We start from the raw sequence: 18,461 nt of genomic DNA, 5'->3' as shown, positions 1-18,461 counted from the left end.
AACTCAACACTCCTTAAAAGCTGTGTGTGCACTTACTTTTCAGAGGGGGGACAAAGAAAAGGATATTGTGTGTTTATGCCTATACTGAAGTGTTGCAGTCCTGTTGATCTCTGTATCCATGTTGCAAACAGCTTTTCAAAATTTGGTGTTGAGGCTGAATTGCTTTATATTTTAATTTAAATCCTTGTATATTGTGGTGGCAGATCCTACAATTATTTTGTGCATTAATTTTCACTTGGAGCTCAGTCTCTTGTCTGGGGTGTACAATTGCATGTTTCAGTTATGGTTTATGTGCCCATGCCTTCCTAAATACTAGAATGTCTCCAATTCTGAAATACTTTCCCTGTGGAGTCAACATACAGCCGTTCTTGTGTGTCTGCCTACCCCTGTTCTTTTTAAAGTAAGTTGTGTATCAGATATTTTTGTTTCCATTTATGTCTGATATTTTGGTGCCCTTTCTTCCTCTGTGTATCAGAATCCACTTGCATCATCCCAACTGATTTTACCAACATCCTCATTACTTATGCTCCTTCACACACTAAATTAGCATTGAATTATGTGTTGGATGAATTTGCTTGACAGATAAAAGGAAGAACATTTCTTGTGTCTTGAATGAGGAAATGAGAACAGTTAAAACATTGTGAAGGCCTGCCATCTGCAAAGAGAGACAGTATCTGTTTTCCTTGAGAAAGTGAAAAACAATGCAGTGTGCATTGCCCTGTCAGGGCATTTGCATCCTTTATGCAAGGTCCAAAAGAAGGGCTCCCAAGTATTCCTCAGTTTTTCAGATAGAGACTCCATTTATTAAACTGGCACAAACAAAAAGACATTGGTACAAGAAAATTGCATATTTGAAGGTACATATGAGCAAATGTACAGAAACAATTCCCTGATGATTCAGCTTCTACTTAGGTCCTTATCTCAGAATCCAGAGCTGCGTTCCCCTGGTCATTATTTCTTCTGTGTGTCTGTCATATTTTATATACATTTTCATCCGTGTGCATCAAGGAGGCAGAATGCCTACTCTGAGTAAGCACTTCGGATTCCATCTCCAAACTCTGCTTTAATCAATATTGTTTGCAGTGACAGAGTGCTATGTAGAGTCTCCTTTTCTTGTCTAACCTCAGACGGGAAATACAACAGATGGGTTTCACCGTGTGTTTTTGGCAAGGAATAGCATGAAAATAGAAATAAACCTTATTACATATGTGCTTCTCAGCACGATGCTTGTAATCTGCAATAAATATCACTAAAAAAGTGCAAACTTATTGCCAGTTAACCATTAATCAGGGAAAAAAAGTTTAATAGAATGAGCTTGAGAGCAAATGCATTTTAACCTTTACATTAAAAACTGGTGGTAGGGTGTTTTTTTTGGTGGTCTCAGATGAGATGACAATATAACTCATGACTTTCAGCTGTCATGAGCTGAAAGATGCAGTTAAGTGTTTTTCCAGAAGCAGCAAATCCATTGTTGTGTGAGCCATATAACAAATATATAAAATATAACAGACTAAAGGAAGGAATACAATTAGAAGACAAAACTACATATCTCTAATTTTGTTTTCAACAGTACATATTTCCACAAATTACCAATTAACCTTTCAAGTGACCTGAAATCTACCATTACATATAAATCACATAGGTGTGGTAGATACTCAATGTTTTCAAGAAAACTAGTATGTTTTCTGAGCTCTAGATGATCCAACTTTTATCAAGACATTTGAGACGATAAGGTGGTTAAATAAATAAAACCACTTCCAATAAAATATTAAATCTTTAAAATACTTCCAGCTGGAATGGAGCTGATAGAGTTTGTCTGTAGTTGCCTGTGTGGCGTAAGAGTCCTGGGTACCTCGGTATCTGAGCTTGCATCCTGTCCCAGTTCCAGTGATGCAGCTGCCCTGGAGGCTTTTTGGAGGTCATAGATGAGGATGTGTGTTTATCCAGGACTATCAGCAAGATTTAATTCTAATAATGATTCATCCAGTCTCTTGGGCAGCTCAGTTCTTAGACTGGTTTGTGTGTGTTTGTACACTAAGTTAGTTATGTTTTAAAAAATCCTATCAACTAGGATAAATAAAAGCTTAAAAATATTTTTAAATTTAGAGATTAGTGGTTGCTTGACTTCTTCGGATAATGCTAGATTTCTGGACTCTGTGTGAGATGCTGTGTTCTGTAGGATAATGCACAATGGTCTTTCTACTCAGGACTGGGCAGTATTTTCCTAACAGTGATTTCTTCTTCACGTATGTCTTCAAATCTCTTCTACAAGGAGACATTAATCCCAGTGCCACCTATAGTATGTCATGAAATTCAAAACCTTTCTGGTTTTCCCATTATATATAGCAATTTTATCAATTTTGGTGGTGATCCTGGTCATTCTGTACTCCCCGATGGCCGATACAGCCTTCTCTGACCCACCACAAACTCATCAGCCATGTCAGCTGTCCCCTGAGAGAATAAAATGTTCTCTTTAAGTGAAGACTCTGAAGGAAAAATTGATGTCAAGTGTTCATTCTTCCCGTTCAATGCATCGTTTCAGTGATGTCAGTTCTGTGCTTCTAGTAAAAACAGTGAAAGAACAGTCAAGATTCAACTGCAGCAATTCCTGTAATCCCAGAGCAAATGAACCTTTTATCTTTCTGTCAGTCTGCTCAGTTGTGGATTTTACACACGTATTCAACACTTTCAATTGTATATTTTGGTACTGGTTGGTTGAGTAATATCAAAAGAGATGTATCTGTTCAAATCCTGAGTAAATCAATAAAAGTGTAGAAGTGTAAGAAAACAGAATGAAAAAAAATGTTTTCTGCACATGTGGGACTTCACAGCTCTCAGTAACTCAGGTTTTGGGTTTCCTGAGTGTCAGAAGCCTTAATGCATTTGAGGCTGAGTTGGCTTCCAGAGGACACATTTCATTACACTCTCCCTCATCTCCCATCGTGTCTGAGGTGTGAGGTTCCTTACAGACACACGTTGCTGCTCTTGTACAGGCTTCCATGACCAGGACAGAGGAGAACTTAAAATAGCATTAACTCATTTAATGCAACCTCTGTTTGCTTTGACTTTTCTAATTCAGCGTTTTGTGTAAGCAATAGGTAATGTGGGGCTGGTTTTCCAGAAATTTTTTTGTAAATGAGTATTTTCTTTTTTTTTAATCAGTAAGTTTCTTCATGTTATTCTCATGACAGTCCCTTGAAGACAATGTTTTGGCATGGCTAGATCACAATGAGCCATAGCAAGTTGGCTTACATATTTTATTGGGACCACAGATGTTATCTTAAATGCAGCCTCTGCATTCTTATGCTCCTTTTAGTACATACAATTCTCTCCCCCCTCCTTTTTTTTTTTTTAGGAGCTTCAACTGCACTAAACAAAATTTTAAGCAGGTATTTCCATTGTAAGAATATCTAGCTAATTAATAAAAAATTGCAAATCAGCATATTAAACCTCAAATATTTTCATATAACATTCCTATTGCCTCATGCTATGTCTATTTGTTCTTGTTCCCTCATCCCTTTTGGTTGACTCTTCAAATATAGAAAATCTACTCCTCTGTATCCTTGTAAAATCCCATTTCCCTACAATTTTACATGCTCTAGTGAGCCATTTAGTGTAGACCTCGGTTGTTTTTGTTTACTGATGCTGTAAATTTTAGGTATTTCACTCCTCCTCACCCCAAAAGCCCAGTGGACCAAAAGGATAGTTTGATCTTTTCAGATACAATCACTTCTAGAGAATGAGTTTACCCTTTTGGTGATGGGATTTCCTGTTCTGGGGGCAGGGGAAATGTCAGATTCAAAATATACTGCACTCAGCAAAGGGAGTAACTGAACAATTTTGAAATAAGAACTTGACTAAAACTAGTTTTAGTAAAATGAGGGGGATAGCTTAACTTCTGACATTTTTAGTATCTCTTGATTTATCTGTAGATGTATATGCAAATGACATGTCTTAAATACTGGGAGATGAAATTTTTTTTCTTTCCTCATTGCACCCATTTGGTCATTTTAAAAAAGATTTAAGTCCAGTCTTTCTAGACACAATTATTTAGACTCAATACTCATAATATTTCATAATAGAAATAAAAATACATTTTGTATATTAATGCTATCCTGTAATCACTGACAGCAACACCGTTATTGTTATAGCATTGTAAAGTATTATAGTATTGTTGAAGTATTTATAGCAGGAGGTATGTTAGTGATGGATTTAAGGGAATGGATAAGCTACTTATCAAGGCACTGTGGATGTCAGTCTGGGAACACCTTGGTACTATAGGGTGCTCTGCAAAGATTTTTCCAAAAAAAAGGAGTAATTTCAATGATGATTAATTTTTATTCTTGCATCATCATCCTTATCATTAATTAATTTTTCATCTTTTAAATTTTGTGCATGTATTATTGTTAAATCTGAATTTTTTTAATAACTCCTGCTTTCTTATTCTGACAAATTCAACACTTTATGTGATTAAATGACTGTTTAAATGGCCATGTAGGGCAAGTAGTTCTGTACACTCAGTGAAGTTTGTATGTTTGGAGACTGAGTCAAGTTACGTAGACCTTCTCATGGGATTAAAATTTTCTTTCTAGATTCTTCACTGGCTCAAAATAGGAAATACTACTTCCTAGTGCTGCCTAGAAAATTCTGGGTGCCCCAGACTTGACAATGCTACAACATGAAGAAATACTACTGAAAACATTTGTTTGCTTTGTTACTTTGGTTTAAGTGTTTGGATTATTGAAAGGATGAGGATGTTTGCTTAGTTGGTGTAGGGAATTTCTGCTTCAAACAAGATGAAACTAGTTTCTCCTTGAATGGCTGTAGCTTTTCACCCATTTTTAAGTGCTGTCCATGCCAAGGACTGGTGTGGGGAACTTTGCTACCTTGTTAAATTACTCCCAGTTTTCCCTTTTTTAAACTGTATTAAGTTTTTCTTCTGTGATTAAGTAAAAAGTAATTTTTTCAAATAACCTAAGTGTTATGAGTAACATGAAAGTGTCATAAGTATGTAATAGATTCTCCCTCATCTGTCAGTTGCAGGTTCACTGGGCTGCTGGAGGAGAGATGTGTGTCTGGAGCAGGGATTTACAGCCCAGATTAAGTTACAACACTTGTATTTTTCCATTATGTATTATTCAATACATTTTAGCAAAGAACTGAAATAGGATGTGTCAGAGTATTGTAGAGTTCAGCCTTCACTACAGGATCAATTGCTGCTTTTTTGGAGAATTACAGAGGTTTTGTCTTCACAGAAAGAAACCTTGAGTACAGGCAAATACTCTGGTTTGAAGCCTTAGTATTGCTACTACTTCAAAAAATGTTTAAACTTTTTTTTTTTGTTGGCAGAAGCATTTTTTGAGCTTCTGAAGGGTATTAAACTGTTCAAAAAAGGCATATAGGAAAAGACAAATATAAAAATAAATGTTAAGCTGTTGTTTCTGAATTAACCATCAAAACTGTTCTATTCTTACTCCTGTTGCAAGAGGGGCTGTGAGAAGCCTCACTCTAGGTGAGAATGTGGGCACAAATGCAATGAGTGATGTTAGTTAGTGTGTATTTTACCTAGTTTTATACCTTCAGTTAGTGAGTTGTTGTCTGTATTTCAGACAGCTTTGAAAACAAACCTTTCACTGAAAAATAAGTTTATATCATCCAAATTAAACAGTATTGTCATTCCAGATAGGCTAAATATGTTCTATTATCGGTGATCCAAAGGGCTTATGAAGGGATAGAGAAGTAGAAAAAAAGTCCATCTTCTTTTCTTAAAGAAGAGGTAATTAATAAATATGTAAAACCTCCCAAAACCTTCCTAATGCATGCACAGCTGCAATGAGAAAGTGGGCAAGGGAACTGAGGTGTGTTGGCCTCCTTGTGAGTGGGTAGGGAAGCTCAGGAGCATATCCAATTGAGGTGTTCATGCTTAAGATAATTTAGGTTTTTTAATCAACTGGTAGTTTCTTTCCAAGTCAAAACAAAGGCTGAAACCTAACCAATGTCAGCTCTGCAGTCAGTTTATTATGGGATTAAATAGATCTGAAATGTTATCTTAAGACTGTTATTATCTGTTAATTGACATTTAATTCCAGCTAGTTTTAACATAAACATTTTTCTGTTAGGAGTTTGTTTTGCAGGACAAAGGGAAAAGCATATTTGTATACACACACACAGAGATGCAGGTTTAGTGATGTCTGATCTAATACAGCATCAAGGGGAAACAGCTGTGATTTAGTGAGCACGAAGCTGAATGAAGTTCATAACTAGGACTGCATTATTGATGCTCTTGGAAGGGTTTGAGAAAACTTCTCGCCCTGCACATGGCTTCAGAGTTTAACCACTGAGGTGGGTGGTGCCAGGAGAAAGGTTGTGTCTGCAAAACTCGAGAGCTGGGTCATTCAGTTCTGTGTAATTGCGTAATTAGAATGCAGCATTTCGTGTAACACACCCCCTCAGCACAGAGGGGGAGAGAGAGGTCCTCCAGCTGCCTGACATATCTACAGAAATCCCACTCTTTTGGGCAGAGGTCTGTATCCCTGCTGGCCTGCTCAAGTCAAGGAGGATCCCTATGGAAAAGGGATTTGGGTTCAGTGCCTCCAGGGCAGTCCTGGACTGCTCTAAGATACCGAGTGATTTAATGATACTGTTTGATTGTTCTGGGGATAGGGAGACAGGTACAGGCAAAGACTCTGGTTTGATGCCTTGGTATTGGCAGTGCTTCTAAAAATGGTTAAACCTGCTTAAGCAGTAGTCGTTTTTGGCAGGACCATTTCTTTCAGAGGTTCTGAAGACTGGTGTGCCAAAGGCAGCTATGTGGTGTGCAGGGCAGCTTCTTTCACTTCTCTTGAGGAGTCTTCACCCTTCATTTCTAAACCACCACAGTGCTTTGAAATCCAGACATTATCTCTTGTTCAGAAAAAAAAAATAAGCTTCAGCACAGCCCTCAGCACTTTGTGTTTTATGGAATTCTGCAGAGCTTATTGTGAATTAATTCAAGACATAAAAATTAGTATTTACTGCTACTAAGAATTACAGGCTTCTACCTTATGAACTACTAGGAGTGAAGAAACAAGCTGAGGTTTGGGTTTTGACAGCCTCTTGAAGGTCAGTGAAACCTTGGTTGTTGGAGTGAAGCATCCACCAAGCCCCAGCGTGACTCCAACCACAGAGGCCGATGCCTCAGTACGTGCCCAGCGTTGTCCAAGATCTGGAGCCAGGACACATCACTCACAACCATCTGCTGAATAATGATGTGGCAGAGTCCAGACATGGCCCTTGTGTAAGCAACTGTAGGCACAGCTTCATTCTGTGTATCTCAACTCTCAGCATAATGATGGATGGAATGAGAACGGAGTGGTTGCTGCTGGAAAACTCAGCTAAAGAACTATTTCTTCCCACAGAAATTCATCACCAGGTGTTACTCAAAACGAAAGAATATTTTTCTAAAAGGTGTGGTGTTGCAGGAGAGGTTACCATTGGAGTATTGAGCTTGGCTTCCTTCACATGGATCGCCTGCCGTGAGTAGAGGGGCTGTGCTAAGGGCTAAAGGCATCCTAAATATAACAAGGAATCAGGATATTGTATAGAAATAACTGAGATTACATTGAACACTGGGCTAATACAAGTGGAATCAAATTCAAAATATAAAATAAAAGGTCATATCTTCTAAGTGAGTAATAGCAGAGTTTTGTAAAGTAGAAACTTGCAACAAGATTCTCATTATAGATAAATAGTACTTGGATGATCACGGGATGTGCTTTAGCAGCCCCTGTGATATTCATGAAAACAAGTGAACAGAATATTCTCCTCTATCAGTATGAGTTCATAATTTCTGAACAGTTTGATGAGTAAGGTGAAGAGGCTGTCATTTCAGAGGGAGACATGAGGAATATATTCATCCTTAGATTCTGTGTGGAGCAAGAGGAAAAGAACTGAAAGCCAACGGCTGCAGAAGAAAAAAAATGGTACAAACAACTGCTGAATGAATTGAGGTTGAATTCTGGAATTGATGGGCAGAGCACCCAAAGTCCACCACAGCTTTCCAGGGAGAGTGGTGGCTACAAAAAAACCCCCAAAACTAAACACCAAAACCCAAAAACGAAGAAACAAACAAAAAGTGAGGATTTTCTTAATAAGGAAATTTAAGTTCATGAAATAAATTATTTTATATAGCTCCTCTAACATCCCAAGGGAAATCTCAGACCTGTGCTTCTGTGAAATGTCTTATGCCACTAGTGCTCTTAATGCTTTATTCAAACTATTTTCTTTATCTGGGCAAAGTGTGGATGTTATTAACTATACTGGAGACAATCTGCTCTGAAAGTAAAAGCCTGTTGGGACAAATGTTGTGATACAATTACCTTAATATGTAGGCTAAATGTGTAAAAGAGAAGAACATATTCAAGTAATGTATAAAATATGTCACCACAAAAGAATGTACAAATAGCCTTCAAGAGGAGCTCAAAAGTTCTGAAACAACACTCCAGGGAAGAAAATTTAGGAGAATGTAGATTAACTACAGATACTCATTTCTGGATGGTTTTCTTAATAGTTGCTGTTTTGAGAAAGCTGATAGATTCTTAAAAGCCAGTTTTAGATTTTAATGCAGTATCAACTGTTTTCTTAAATTCCTTATGGTCTCAAAATTACACCCATGAAACATCAGCTATGTTTACCAAAATATTTTCAAATTTAGATGAGGGTTGCAACACAGGGAGATAGTTCAAAGAAAGAAGTGTGTATCTAGTGTTGACAGTTTTGCAAAATGATGTGAATATGCATTCAGAATTTTCACTGTAACTGAAAAAAATAGATTTTTACTCTTCCAAAAAAAACCCCACCCCAAACCCCAGCCCCGTCATTATAACACATCTTGACTTTAAAAATAGCATTTGTTCTTGTGCTTTAAAACAGAACGTATCAAGCCTTTTTAGTGGAGCAATTTATTCTATCACCATTGAAAACAAATGTTGAGAAAGAAAACTCTGTTGGGTTCCCATCTTCTTGTTAAGTTTCTGTGCAAAAAATAGATCCTGTGAACCTGCGACTTTTAATGCCCTGCAAGTGTGCAAAGAATAACAAGAAAAGCTTAACCAAAAAAACAATAACCTGAGTTCATTGTTGTATCATAATAAATACTGTAAATGTGACAATTTAATAAGTGAGTAAAAGAAATGGTCAGATCACTGAGAACACAGGGATTGCCCGGCCCCCACCCCAGACCTGCCCGTGGTGCTGCCTCCTGTGTGACATCCCTGCCCTCGCCCACCAGGGGCTGGTTTGGGAACGGCCAGAGGTAAAGCCACGAGACCCCACCTGGAGTTACTGAGTCCAGCTCTGGGGCCTCACAATAAGAAGTCTGGGGATCTGTTAGAGCGAGTCCAGAGGAGGCCACAAAGATGCTCAGAGGGCTGGAGCATCTCTGTTATGGAGAGAGGATGGAAGAGCACCTAAAGGGAGTGACCTGAGAGCTGGAGAGGGGCTTTTGACAAGGGCATGGAGAGACAGGACAAGGGAGAAGGGCTTCACACTGACAGAGGGCAGGGTTAGATCAGATATTAGGAAGAAATTCTTTACTGTGAGGCTCTGGCACAGGTTGCCCAGAGAAGCTGTGGCTGCCCCATCCCTGGAAATGTCCAAGGCCAGGTTGGATGGGGATTGGAGCAACCTGGTCTGGTGGAAGGTGTCCCTGCCCGTGGCAGGGGGTGGAACTGGGTGATCTTTAAGGTCCTTTTCAACCCAAACCATTCCATGATTTTATGATCACTGGATGTGCAGACAGGATAAATGCAGCTGTCTGAGAGGCAGCACTTCACACACAGCATGACAGAGATTTAGCAGAAATGCTGGAACTTTTGGAGAAACCGTGGTCTATCAAGACCTCTGACAACGTGGGAGGTGCTTGCTTTGAGTCAGACTAGCAGACTAGTGCAGGAGTAGACACATTTTAATTTGCTTTTAATTGAGTAACTTAAGATCTTCAATAATTCCAGTTTCCAAGAAAAGAATGAGGCAACTCTAGTCTTGAAGTACTTCATGAAATAATTATTGAACCAGGTCGGACCATAAAGTGCTCTCTGGATGAAACAGAAAGCAAAACCAGGCCAACTATGTACGGTATTTCTAATACTTCCAGCCTTCCGATATTTCCAGAGTATGGAATTCCAACCTGATACAGCTTCTGTGTTGCACTCAGTGATATACAGATATAGATTTATATATATATATATATATTTTTTTTTTTTTTCCCCCTGGAAACCAGGCTAGTGCTTCCTTTGACTCCCATGGCCTTAGGTCCCTGCACGCATCTGGGAAGGAGGAAGGTGTATTAAAAGAAAATGTACTAGGATTGAGTGACTGGTACCAGATAAAAAAGTAGTAATGGGCATTTTTGACCACTGGAATGGCTCACAGATGTTTAGCATAGAAATGTTGTCATTTGGGTGATAAGATAAAAATGCCCTGGTATGTTTGATTATAATACTTAACATTACACATTTTAGAGCAGACTAGGTATACATATCTGCATGTATGCAGTCTTAATATCAGGGATAAATTTGGGTAATTATAGCTCATAATTTGTCTCATTGCAGCTATTTTTGAAAGTTAAATAATTGCTGATAGAAGGGCGTGGTAATTTATGGCAAGAGAAAATGCTCTCGCCTCATCTTCTGTCGAGGGTGGTGGGTGTAATTCTGAAGCTGATCCTGTTTGCTGCTTCTCTAAAATATGCACTGCTGCTATCTGTAGGCACGTTTTGGGGACTGAAAAGATTCACAGCAATGTGGGTATTTTCTTAGTAAATGAAATTATCACCATGCAGAATGCTTGTAAAATATTTAGATAAATGGTTGTCTGTAAGTGGGGATATGTAGGTATGTTTTCTAAATAAAAATACTTAATTTTGAAAGAAAATAACATAATAAATTTCTGGTTGCTAATATTATGCCAGAGAATAGATTTGTTTTTTAAACTGATCTAGGTTTCCACAGCTAGGGGAAGCAGCAGCTTATTTAAGTAGTAAGCTGTTTTTAAGGAACCATGTCTGTTTATTAACTTAACGATGTTCAACAAAGAGTTAGATTGAAATGTGGATATTGCCTTTGAGAAGATGAATGTCATGAGAAGGAGCTGATGGGATTATAACTTCGAGTATGTTCCTGTTCATGTGTTCAATGTATTATTAAATGTCATTTGTTTAAGAAAGAATTAAGTTAATAATGGATCTAGTATAAACAAATACTGTTTTTATATCACTTAGGCTCTATTTGATTTTTGTTTCATGACAGCAGTTCAGAATTAAGATTCCATTATTTATTAGCTAGAAAGAGGGATGGGAAACAACATGTCATGTGTTTAGCTAGGAAATCTATGGAAGTTGAAGAAGTGGCTAAACATTATGGATGTAAAATACAAAATGAAGGTATGAAAGTATGAAAGTACACTTCCAGGAAATGCTGGATGTCTTGCTATAAAAGAAATATTTGGAAGATCTGACAAGACATCAATCATGTGAAGATGCCCAGAAAGCACTATGTATCTGGCATTATAGAGGATTAAAACTAATTTAGGACAGCCTTCCAATGCAGTTGGTATGGCACAGTTAGCCTGGAGAGATCAAGTACTAAGGAGTTTCAGGAACTAATAATTGTAAACTTTAATAAACAGGATCTCAGTATTTTAAATTCTTCATTTAGGATATGATTCAGAGCTGTGTAGGAATAACCCAACACAGGGAGTGGACACTGAGGATGTGCCTAAGTGTGTTCTTTGCCAGTAGTAAAGCCTTTGCCATAAGAGATGCTCTTCCTCCCTGAGGAAGGAAGGACTTCTCCAGCACCTTTACAGAAGGCTGGGAAAGCTCTTCTCACTGCATTTCTCAGTAGGGGAAAATATCCATGCAGGAAAACACTTTATCATGTGTAAAGCGTAAGACATTCAAATTCAGTGGGATTCGTTGTGTTCCTAAGTTCAAGCAAGTTCTTTAAACTTAGAGTTATTCAGCAGGCACAAAATTATGACAAGCAGGGTCAGTCTATCAGGCAAGACACTTGCTTTGTGTATTTAAGTACATTTTCTGTCATCCTAAACGTACTAAAAATCTTTGCATACTCCAGTAATGACTGCTGAAGTGTGACTAGTTAAGGAAATAATTTGGTGTAAATATTCCCCTATGTAGGTAATATGCTTTTATTACTCTTAACACCAAAATCAGTGTCATACTTGAAGGAATAAATTACAAAACAAGGAGAAGTCTAGAAAGTAACTATTACGGATACAGTAGGGGATTCTCTAGCCACCACTTCATTATGGGGTTTGGTTTTTTTTTTTTTGTTACTTTCGGCTGTGCTTTATAAAACATGTTTATAGACTATGTCAGCAATGTTCTTCCTCAGTTGCTGTTGCAAAGACTATTTTCGTAGTTTATCACAAAATGCCAGATTTGCTCAGCATGTAATTTAATCTTATGCTTGGAAGCATCCACATTACTTGGTTATCATGAAATTATTCTTTAATAAAAATGTATGCTTTGTGATCTATATTTTATTAATTTGGTGAGTCAGTTTATCGATTGTTGCAGATGCCATGAATGTATAATTTGTCACAGTTATTGGTTGCCTGTCAGCAGTTCGTAGCGTCACAGTGTTCTTGGCTCTTGGGGCACCTTAGGAAAAAACCTCACTTGATCTGCAAAAGAAAAGCTTTCTCCTGTAAATTATCATCAAGACTTGGGTTGATACCGGGTTTATCACTTCACAGCATGTATTGTCGTGTGTTAGCTAAACGCCGTGAATATATTCATAACATGGCCTGCTCAGGCAAGGGCTTTGAGCAAATACAATTTAGTGATTTTAAATGTTGGGGGTGAGGTCAGAAGGAGCACAGCATCAGAAATGGGAGGCGCAGACTTTGTCACTAATTTAGTTCACACTGAACTTAGGAATTATTAGGGTCACTAGACTGGAAAAACAGAAGAAAATTCTGGGGTATTTTTATCCCCCTCTTCTACAGTAGATAGTTTTCTGCTGTAATATAAAGCAGTGATAAGTTTTGTTGATTGAAAAGTTTATTTTCAAGAATGAGTGTTAATTAACTTGAATTTTGAAAAAAGGCTGTGTATTCCATGTATTTTAGTAAAGCAGGTATTTATACCCACAACTGTTTGGCTTGAATAAGAAACTTTACTTTGGTAAGAATTTCGCAGTGGTGATACAGATTTTAGCTTTGCGTGCTGGAGTGGAGCTGTGTGGTTGAAACATCTGCTGGTTTCATTTTGTTACTTTTAAAGTCTGGTTCTGCATCCTGGGAGCTTGGTAAAGGCATGCACAGAGCTTGTGTGCCATGTCAAAACCAGTGGCTGAGCTCAGATTTTGGCTGGAGTAGGTATTGTGGTTTATATCCCCTCATCTTTTTGGAATCTCTAAAATATTACTCCCTGGTGCTTCACAGCGATCAGTGATTTAGGCAAGGGCATCCTTCCACACGGAATAGAACAAGTTCCCTGGGGATTCCCCAAGTTTTTGGTCTCTACAATTAATACACAATGGGGGGGACTATATAAAAAAAATCCGGGAGAAGGCCCTGCCCAAAGTAAGAAGGGCAGAGGGAAGTTAAAAAGGGGGAGCGAGAGGGAGGGAGAAGAGACAAATAAGGACAAAACGAGAAAGAAAAAGGGTGGGGAAAAGAAAGCGGGGTGGGGAAGGAAAAAATAGAGGAAAAAGGGAGGAAAATAATTAATCGCGGGGGGGCGGGCGAGGAGCGGGCAGAGCCGCGCCGCTCCCCGCCCCCGCCGCTCGCGGCCGCCGCCGCCTAATGAGCTGCGCGATGATTGGCCGGGCGCCGGCGGCGGGCGGCCGCCATTGGCTGCGGCCGCGGCGCTCTCCGCCCCCATTGGTCCGCTCGCCTGCCCCGTATTTTCAGCAGCGGCGGCGGCGGTGGCGGCGGATTCCGGTGTGGAGCCGGCGGCGGGATGCAAGGTGGGCGTGTGGGCGGATGGATGGAGGGCGGGATGGGTGGATGGATGCTCGGTACCCGCGCGGTGCACCCGTCCCTGCGCACCGTCCTGAGGCACAATGGTTGATTTTTCTTTTCTTCTTTTTTTTTTTTTTTAAATAATTATTTTTGCACCGCACCCCCGGCGGCCGCTGGGCGGGGGCTGCGCCAGCGCAGCGCCGGGGGCAGCGCCGGCCGCATCCTGCCCGCTGCTCGGGGGATGCGGCTCTTTGTGCCGGGGGCAGCGGGAGTTTTCCCGGGCAGCGCCGCCGGGAGCGCGAGGGGATGGATCCCGGGTGGGCTGTGTTATTCCCGGCACCGGGGGTGCCCCGGGACCGCGCAGCCCTGCGGGTGCGGGGTCCCCGGCGCCCGTCCCGGCGCTGCGCCGAACTTGGCGAGCGCCGAATTGGCGCTGCGGGTGTCTCCGGTTGGGAAATCGAGGTTTGCGTGTGCTGAATTGCGGAAAGTAAATGGCAGTCGGCTGGGGGATGCTGTCAGATCCCAGCGGAATACCTGGGATTCTTCCCATAAGTTATTTCTGTGGATTTGCCAAATATTAAATAACTCCCCTTCAGTGAATTGGAAATCGATGTGGTTATGTGTGGTTATCTGAACATACTTTGTTTGGTTTGAGTTTAAAATAACGAATACGAAGTTAAATACTCTCCATTTTTATCTTGCCTTGTAAATGTGTTGTATGTTTCAGGGACAAATTTAGCTCTGTTATTTTGCAACATATCTCCCCTCTTTTTCATGAGGTGTTTTACAATCAACTGTATTTATTATATTTTTTCTGTACATTTAACATCTTATGAAAACTGCGTCCATGTTTCTAACTTCTGAGTTTCCTGGTGGTTTTCATGGCAAAAGTTATTTCTGACGGAGATATGTTTTCAGACAGAGAAATCTGCTGGCAGATTTTGCAACTTTTGTCTCTGTGGCATTTTTCTCTGCATAAGGCTGCAGTTAGGACAGGGTTCTGTGCTTTCTGTGCCTTGTGGTAGTTATATGGGAATTTAAGTACACTGTGAGCATCCTCAGCTGGAGATGGTACTGGAAGCTGTAGAATATTTGCATGACCATTTCTGTGACGTGTGAAAAGTGGAAATTTTGGGTAGAAATAACTGATTATTGCCATTCAGAAATCAGTGCCTGAATGTTTCTTTCAAATAAAGTTGAGTTTTAAGTGAAACGTTAAATTCACTGAACGTTTAAGGTGCGTTATGTAGAATTTGGGTTAAAATCAGTGGTTCTGTCGGTGAAGTCAGTGTGATTTACACCTGCGTGTGTGATTAACCCCTTGCTGTGCATTGTGGAGGCAGAAGGATGCTTATGGGGCCAGGTTTGTTGCTAGGCCTAAAACTTAGTTTTTTTTGTTGCTAGCCTGAAGCTGTAATAATCAATACAGGCTTTTACATGGGGTGATGGAAGAATTTCAGTCTGGCCCTACCAAGCAGGAGCAGCCCCTGCTCCTTTGGGGTATGGGAAGTGGCCAGAGGAGCTGCACTGCCCCAGGCTCGTGTGTCCTTGCATCTTGCCTGATCACCCATGGGTGCCCAAGCATCCTGACAGCCGACAGGGACCATGACAGGGGTCCTCTTTCCTCATTGGGAAAGAGGATGATGAGTACGACCGGCACCTGTTGCACCACCGGTGATTTGTCATCTCCCAGGGAGAAACCATGCACCTGCAGTTCTGTGATCATCTACCCAAATAGTCTGAAATGAGAGATCCCTAGGGAGATTAACTTGAATTTATCAGTGTGTTATAATGAAGTGATTGTGATTGAGTAGGTGAGGAATTCAGATAGTTATATATAAATAATTATTATTATTATGATTAAATAAATGCTATTTATACAAGTGATCTGTACTTTTAAAATGAAGCCAGGTACAGTTCAGTAACTGCTGATTGAAAGTAGAAATACCCATGTGTACATTTTGTGGCACTTTGATTTTGTTACATAATGGCATGCATAATTTTCATACATTACATAAACTTTTTTCCGAGCATCCTGAGAAAACAGACAAAATAAGGTCTATGTCTGTTTGATACCTAGTGGGACTTTTTTAGCCTAAGTAGCAAATTCTGGTTTCTAATAGTGTGTAAACAAACTGCAGCCAGGCTGGCAGGCGTTGCCTACTTGTGGCGGTAACAGAAATATGAAAGATGACGTGAGCACTGCAGAACTGAATTACCCTCCATGCCTCCTCCTTGTTTTCTCACCCCAGCAGGTGAGGGAGAGCAGATGAAGGCTTTGCTTTCCCTTTGGCACAGTACTGGATTGCTTCTCCAGGTGGAGATCCTGTGACCCCATAGAGCTGGAGAAAATCTTGTTGTTACTTACTCTAAATGTTGCTAAGTGTAGACGTAATATCTAAAGGAGATGCATGTTACTAAAAAATATATTTTCCAATTATAAATAGATAATCTCTTAATAAATATTTTTTCTGAATAATTGAACATAAAAAAAGTCAGGTTAGAAAAAGTGAAACCCTGTTAGTTGGACTTTTGGGGTTATATTTTTTCCTAATTATATGAGCTGGATAACAGTTAAACTTCAGTATGCACAAGGAGATTCATGTGGATAAAATGAATTTGCTAAACATAGATTACTGGAGGTTTGGCATCAGTAATACAGATAAAGCATACATTCATTACAAAACAGTCTCTGAATTTCTTATTTTACCTACCTGTGGGTCTGAAACAATCAAAGTTTTAGCAGGTGCTGTCTGGTTGTTTTGTAGCTGGTTTTTGTTTGCTTTTTTTCCTCTTGATCTTGTTGGATGGAGAGAGAACATCTCCTTAGTGAAATGTGAGGGATTACTGAGTCTTCATGGTGGTAGTTTCTGTCTGATAGTGATGTGACTTATGGTAGCACTTTTCCCTGATAGCAGCAATGTTTATTTCAAAAGTATAATTTTCATATTTAAACACATGCAGTGCTAGATTGGAAAACTTTTAATGACAATTGCATGGCATGTTTGTTTTTAAATGGTTATGTTGAATGACGGCAGAAAAATTAATTTGTAGTTTTTAAAGATCTGTGATTTTTATATCTGTTATTTAACAGAGCTGTAATGTTATCACTGAGCGCTGCCAGTTGGGTATAAAGTGCAATGTGTAACATTTCCTGGTAGTAGAGTTGCTCTAAGTGGAGAAATAATTTAAGCGGTACAAGGATTTTTATAGCTCTCTTGTCACAATTAACTGTTTTGATGAAATATGAATTTACACAACATCTGCCTTTCGGGGCTGACGTTCCCATTGGAGCCCGCTCGCTTCCCAAACCAGCAGCGTCCTGTCTGGAGCCTTGTGGCAGGGCAGGATGGGCTGGAGACTGCCTGGTGGACAGGAGAGTGTGGCATTGCAGAGATTCACTTGGTGTATCTCGTTGGGAAACTCTGTCAGGAAATGCTGCTGGTGGCTGTGAGTGTGAAACCTTTCGGTTTCACTTTCGCAGGGCGCCTTGCTTTGGCACAGCGAGGTCCCTGACCTGCAGCTGGCTCATCCCATTCTCGCTCCTGCAGTCCCTGCTCATCCCCCTAATTCCTGTGCCTGTGTGTAGGCAAAAGACATGGTGTGTGTGGCCCATCGGGGGGTGGGGTTTGGGGTCTGGCACACAGTATTATAATTATGGAGGGAACAGCACTCTATTTCCTGAAACTGCAGATGAGGACTTGGAGTGAGATGGGGGGATCCAGCTGGACCTTGCAGCATCAAAGCAATGGGTTGTCTCTTTGAGACCCTTCTGCTCTACATCCTTGTTGTGGTCACCCTCTTACCAGAGGACTTCAGGCCGAGGGGAAGAGCTGGCATTTTATATAGTTACTTCTATCAAATTTGTCTTTTCAAAGGCCACTATGTCTTTTACTGTTTTATTTTCCTGCACCATGTGGTGGAGGGTGCCTCTCGCCGCTCCTGACTAAACTCAGAGATGGTCGTTAATGTCCAACTGCTAAAATGTTTGTGTGCATCCCAGGAAAGGCAAGTTCACAGGAGGGTAAAGCAGCCTGGAGACACTGATGCTCCTCCTCAGTAAGGTCTGGCCTGGGAGATCAGAAGGTGCTTTTGGAAAGATGCAGTTTCCCGTCATGGGCCAACTTGGGGCCCAATGAAAAATGGGCATAATGATGAGAGACTGTGGAAAAATGTTAGAAATAATTCTGTACCACTTCTCCCACTTTTCAAACATGGCCTATCTTGACTGGTAAACGTTCCAGACCAGTGCTGTCCCTCAGAAAAGAAACTGTGCAAGTGTAAGGTTTTGGCCTGGCACGGCGGGATGGGCAATATTCAGTACGCAGAAATGGTTCTGAAACGTTGACACCAAGCACTGTTGGCACAACATCATGCAAATTTTGAGGCACAATATTAAGAAACGAGTACTCAAACTAGAGGTTGTTCAACTTGGAAAGTCTGGCATGTCGTTCTCTTGGGCTGTGTAAGCGATCTCAGTGCTCGTTGCTATT

General features: G+C 40.2%; 1 protein-coding gene across 5 annotated transcripts in view; it reads left to right on the top strand.

Annotated features, from left to right (window-relative positions):
* The window catches only part of CTBP1 (C-terminal binding protein 1), a 236,104-nt gene that overhangs the window by 72,299 nt on the left and 145,344 nt on the right, over positions 1–18,461 (top strand). Inside the window, exon 1 of one of the 5 annotated variants that reach the window (XM_048305342.1) lies at positions 13,923–13,973. The exons of the other annotated variants lie outside the window; for them this stretch is intronic. Coding sequence (XP_048161299.1) covers positions 13,967–13,973 — 7 coding nt within the window. The 5' untranslated portion in view covers positions 13,923–13,966. Of the gene's footprint in view, positions 1–13,922; positions 13,974–18,461 lie in introns of those variants that run through there. 5 annotated transcript variants of the gene reach the window in all.

This window comes from Corvus hawaiiensis, chromosome 5 (assembly GCF_020740725.1).
Source record: "Corvus hawaiiensis isolate bCorHaw1 chromosome 5, bCorHaw1.pri.cur, whole genome shotgun sequence".
Lineage (NCBI taxonomy): Eukaryota > Metazoa > Chordata > Aves > Passeriformes > Corvidae > Corvus > Corvus hawaiiensis.
Note: the sequence above shows the minus strand (reverse complement) of the source record. Positions and strands in the feature narration are given on the sequence as shown.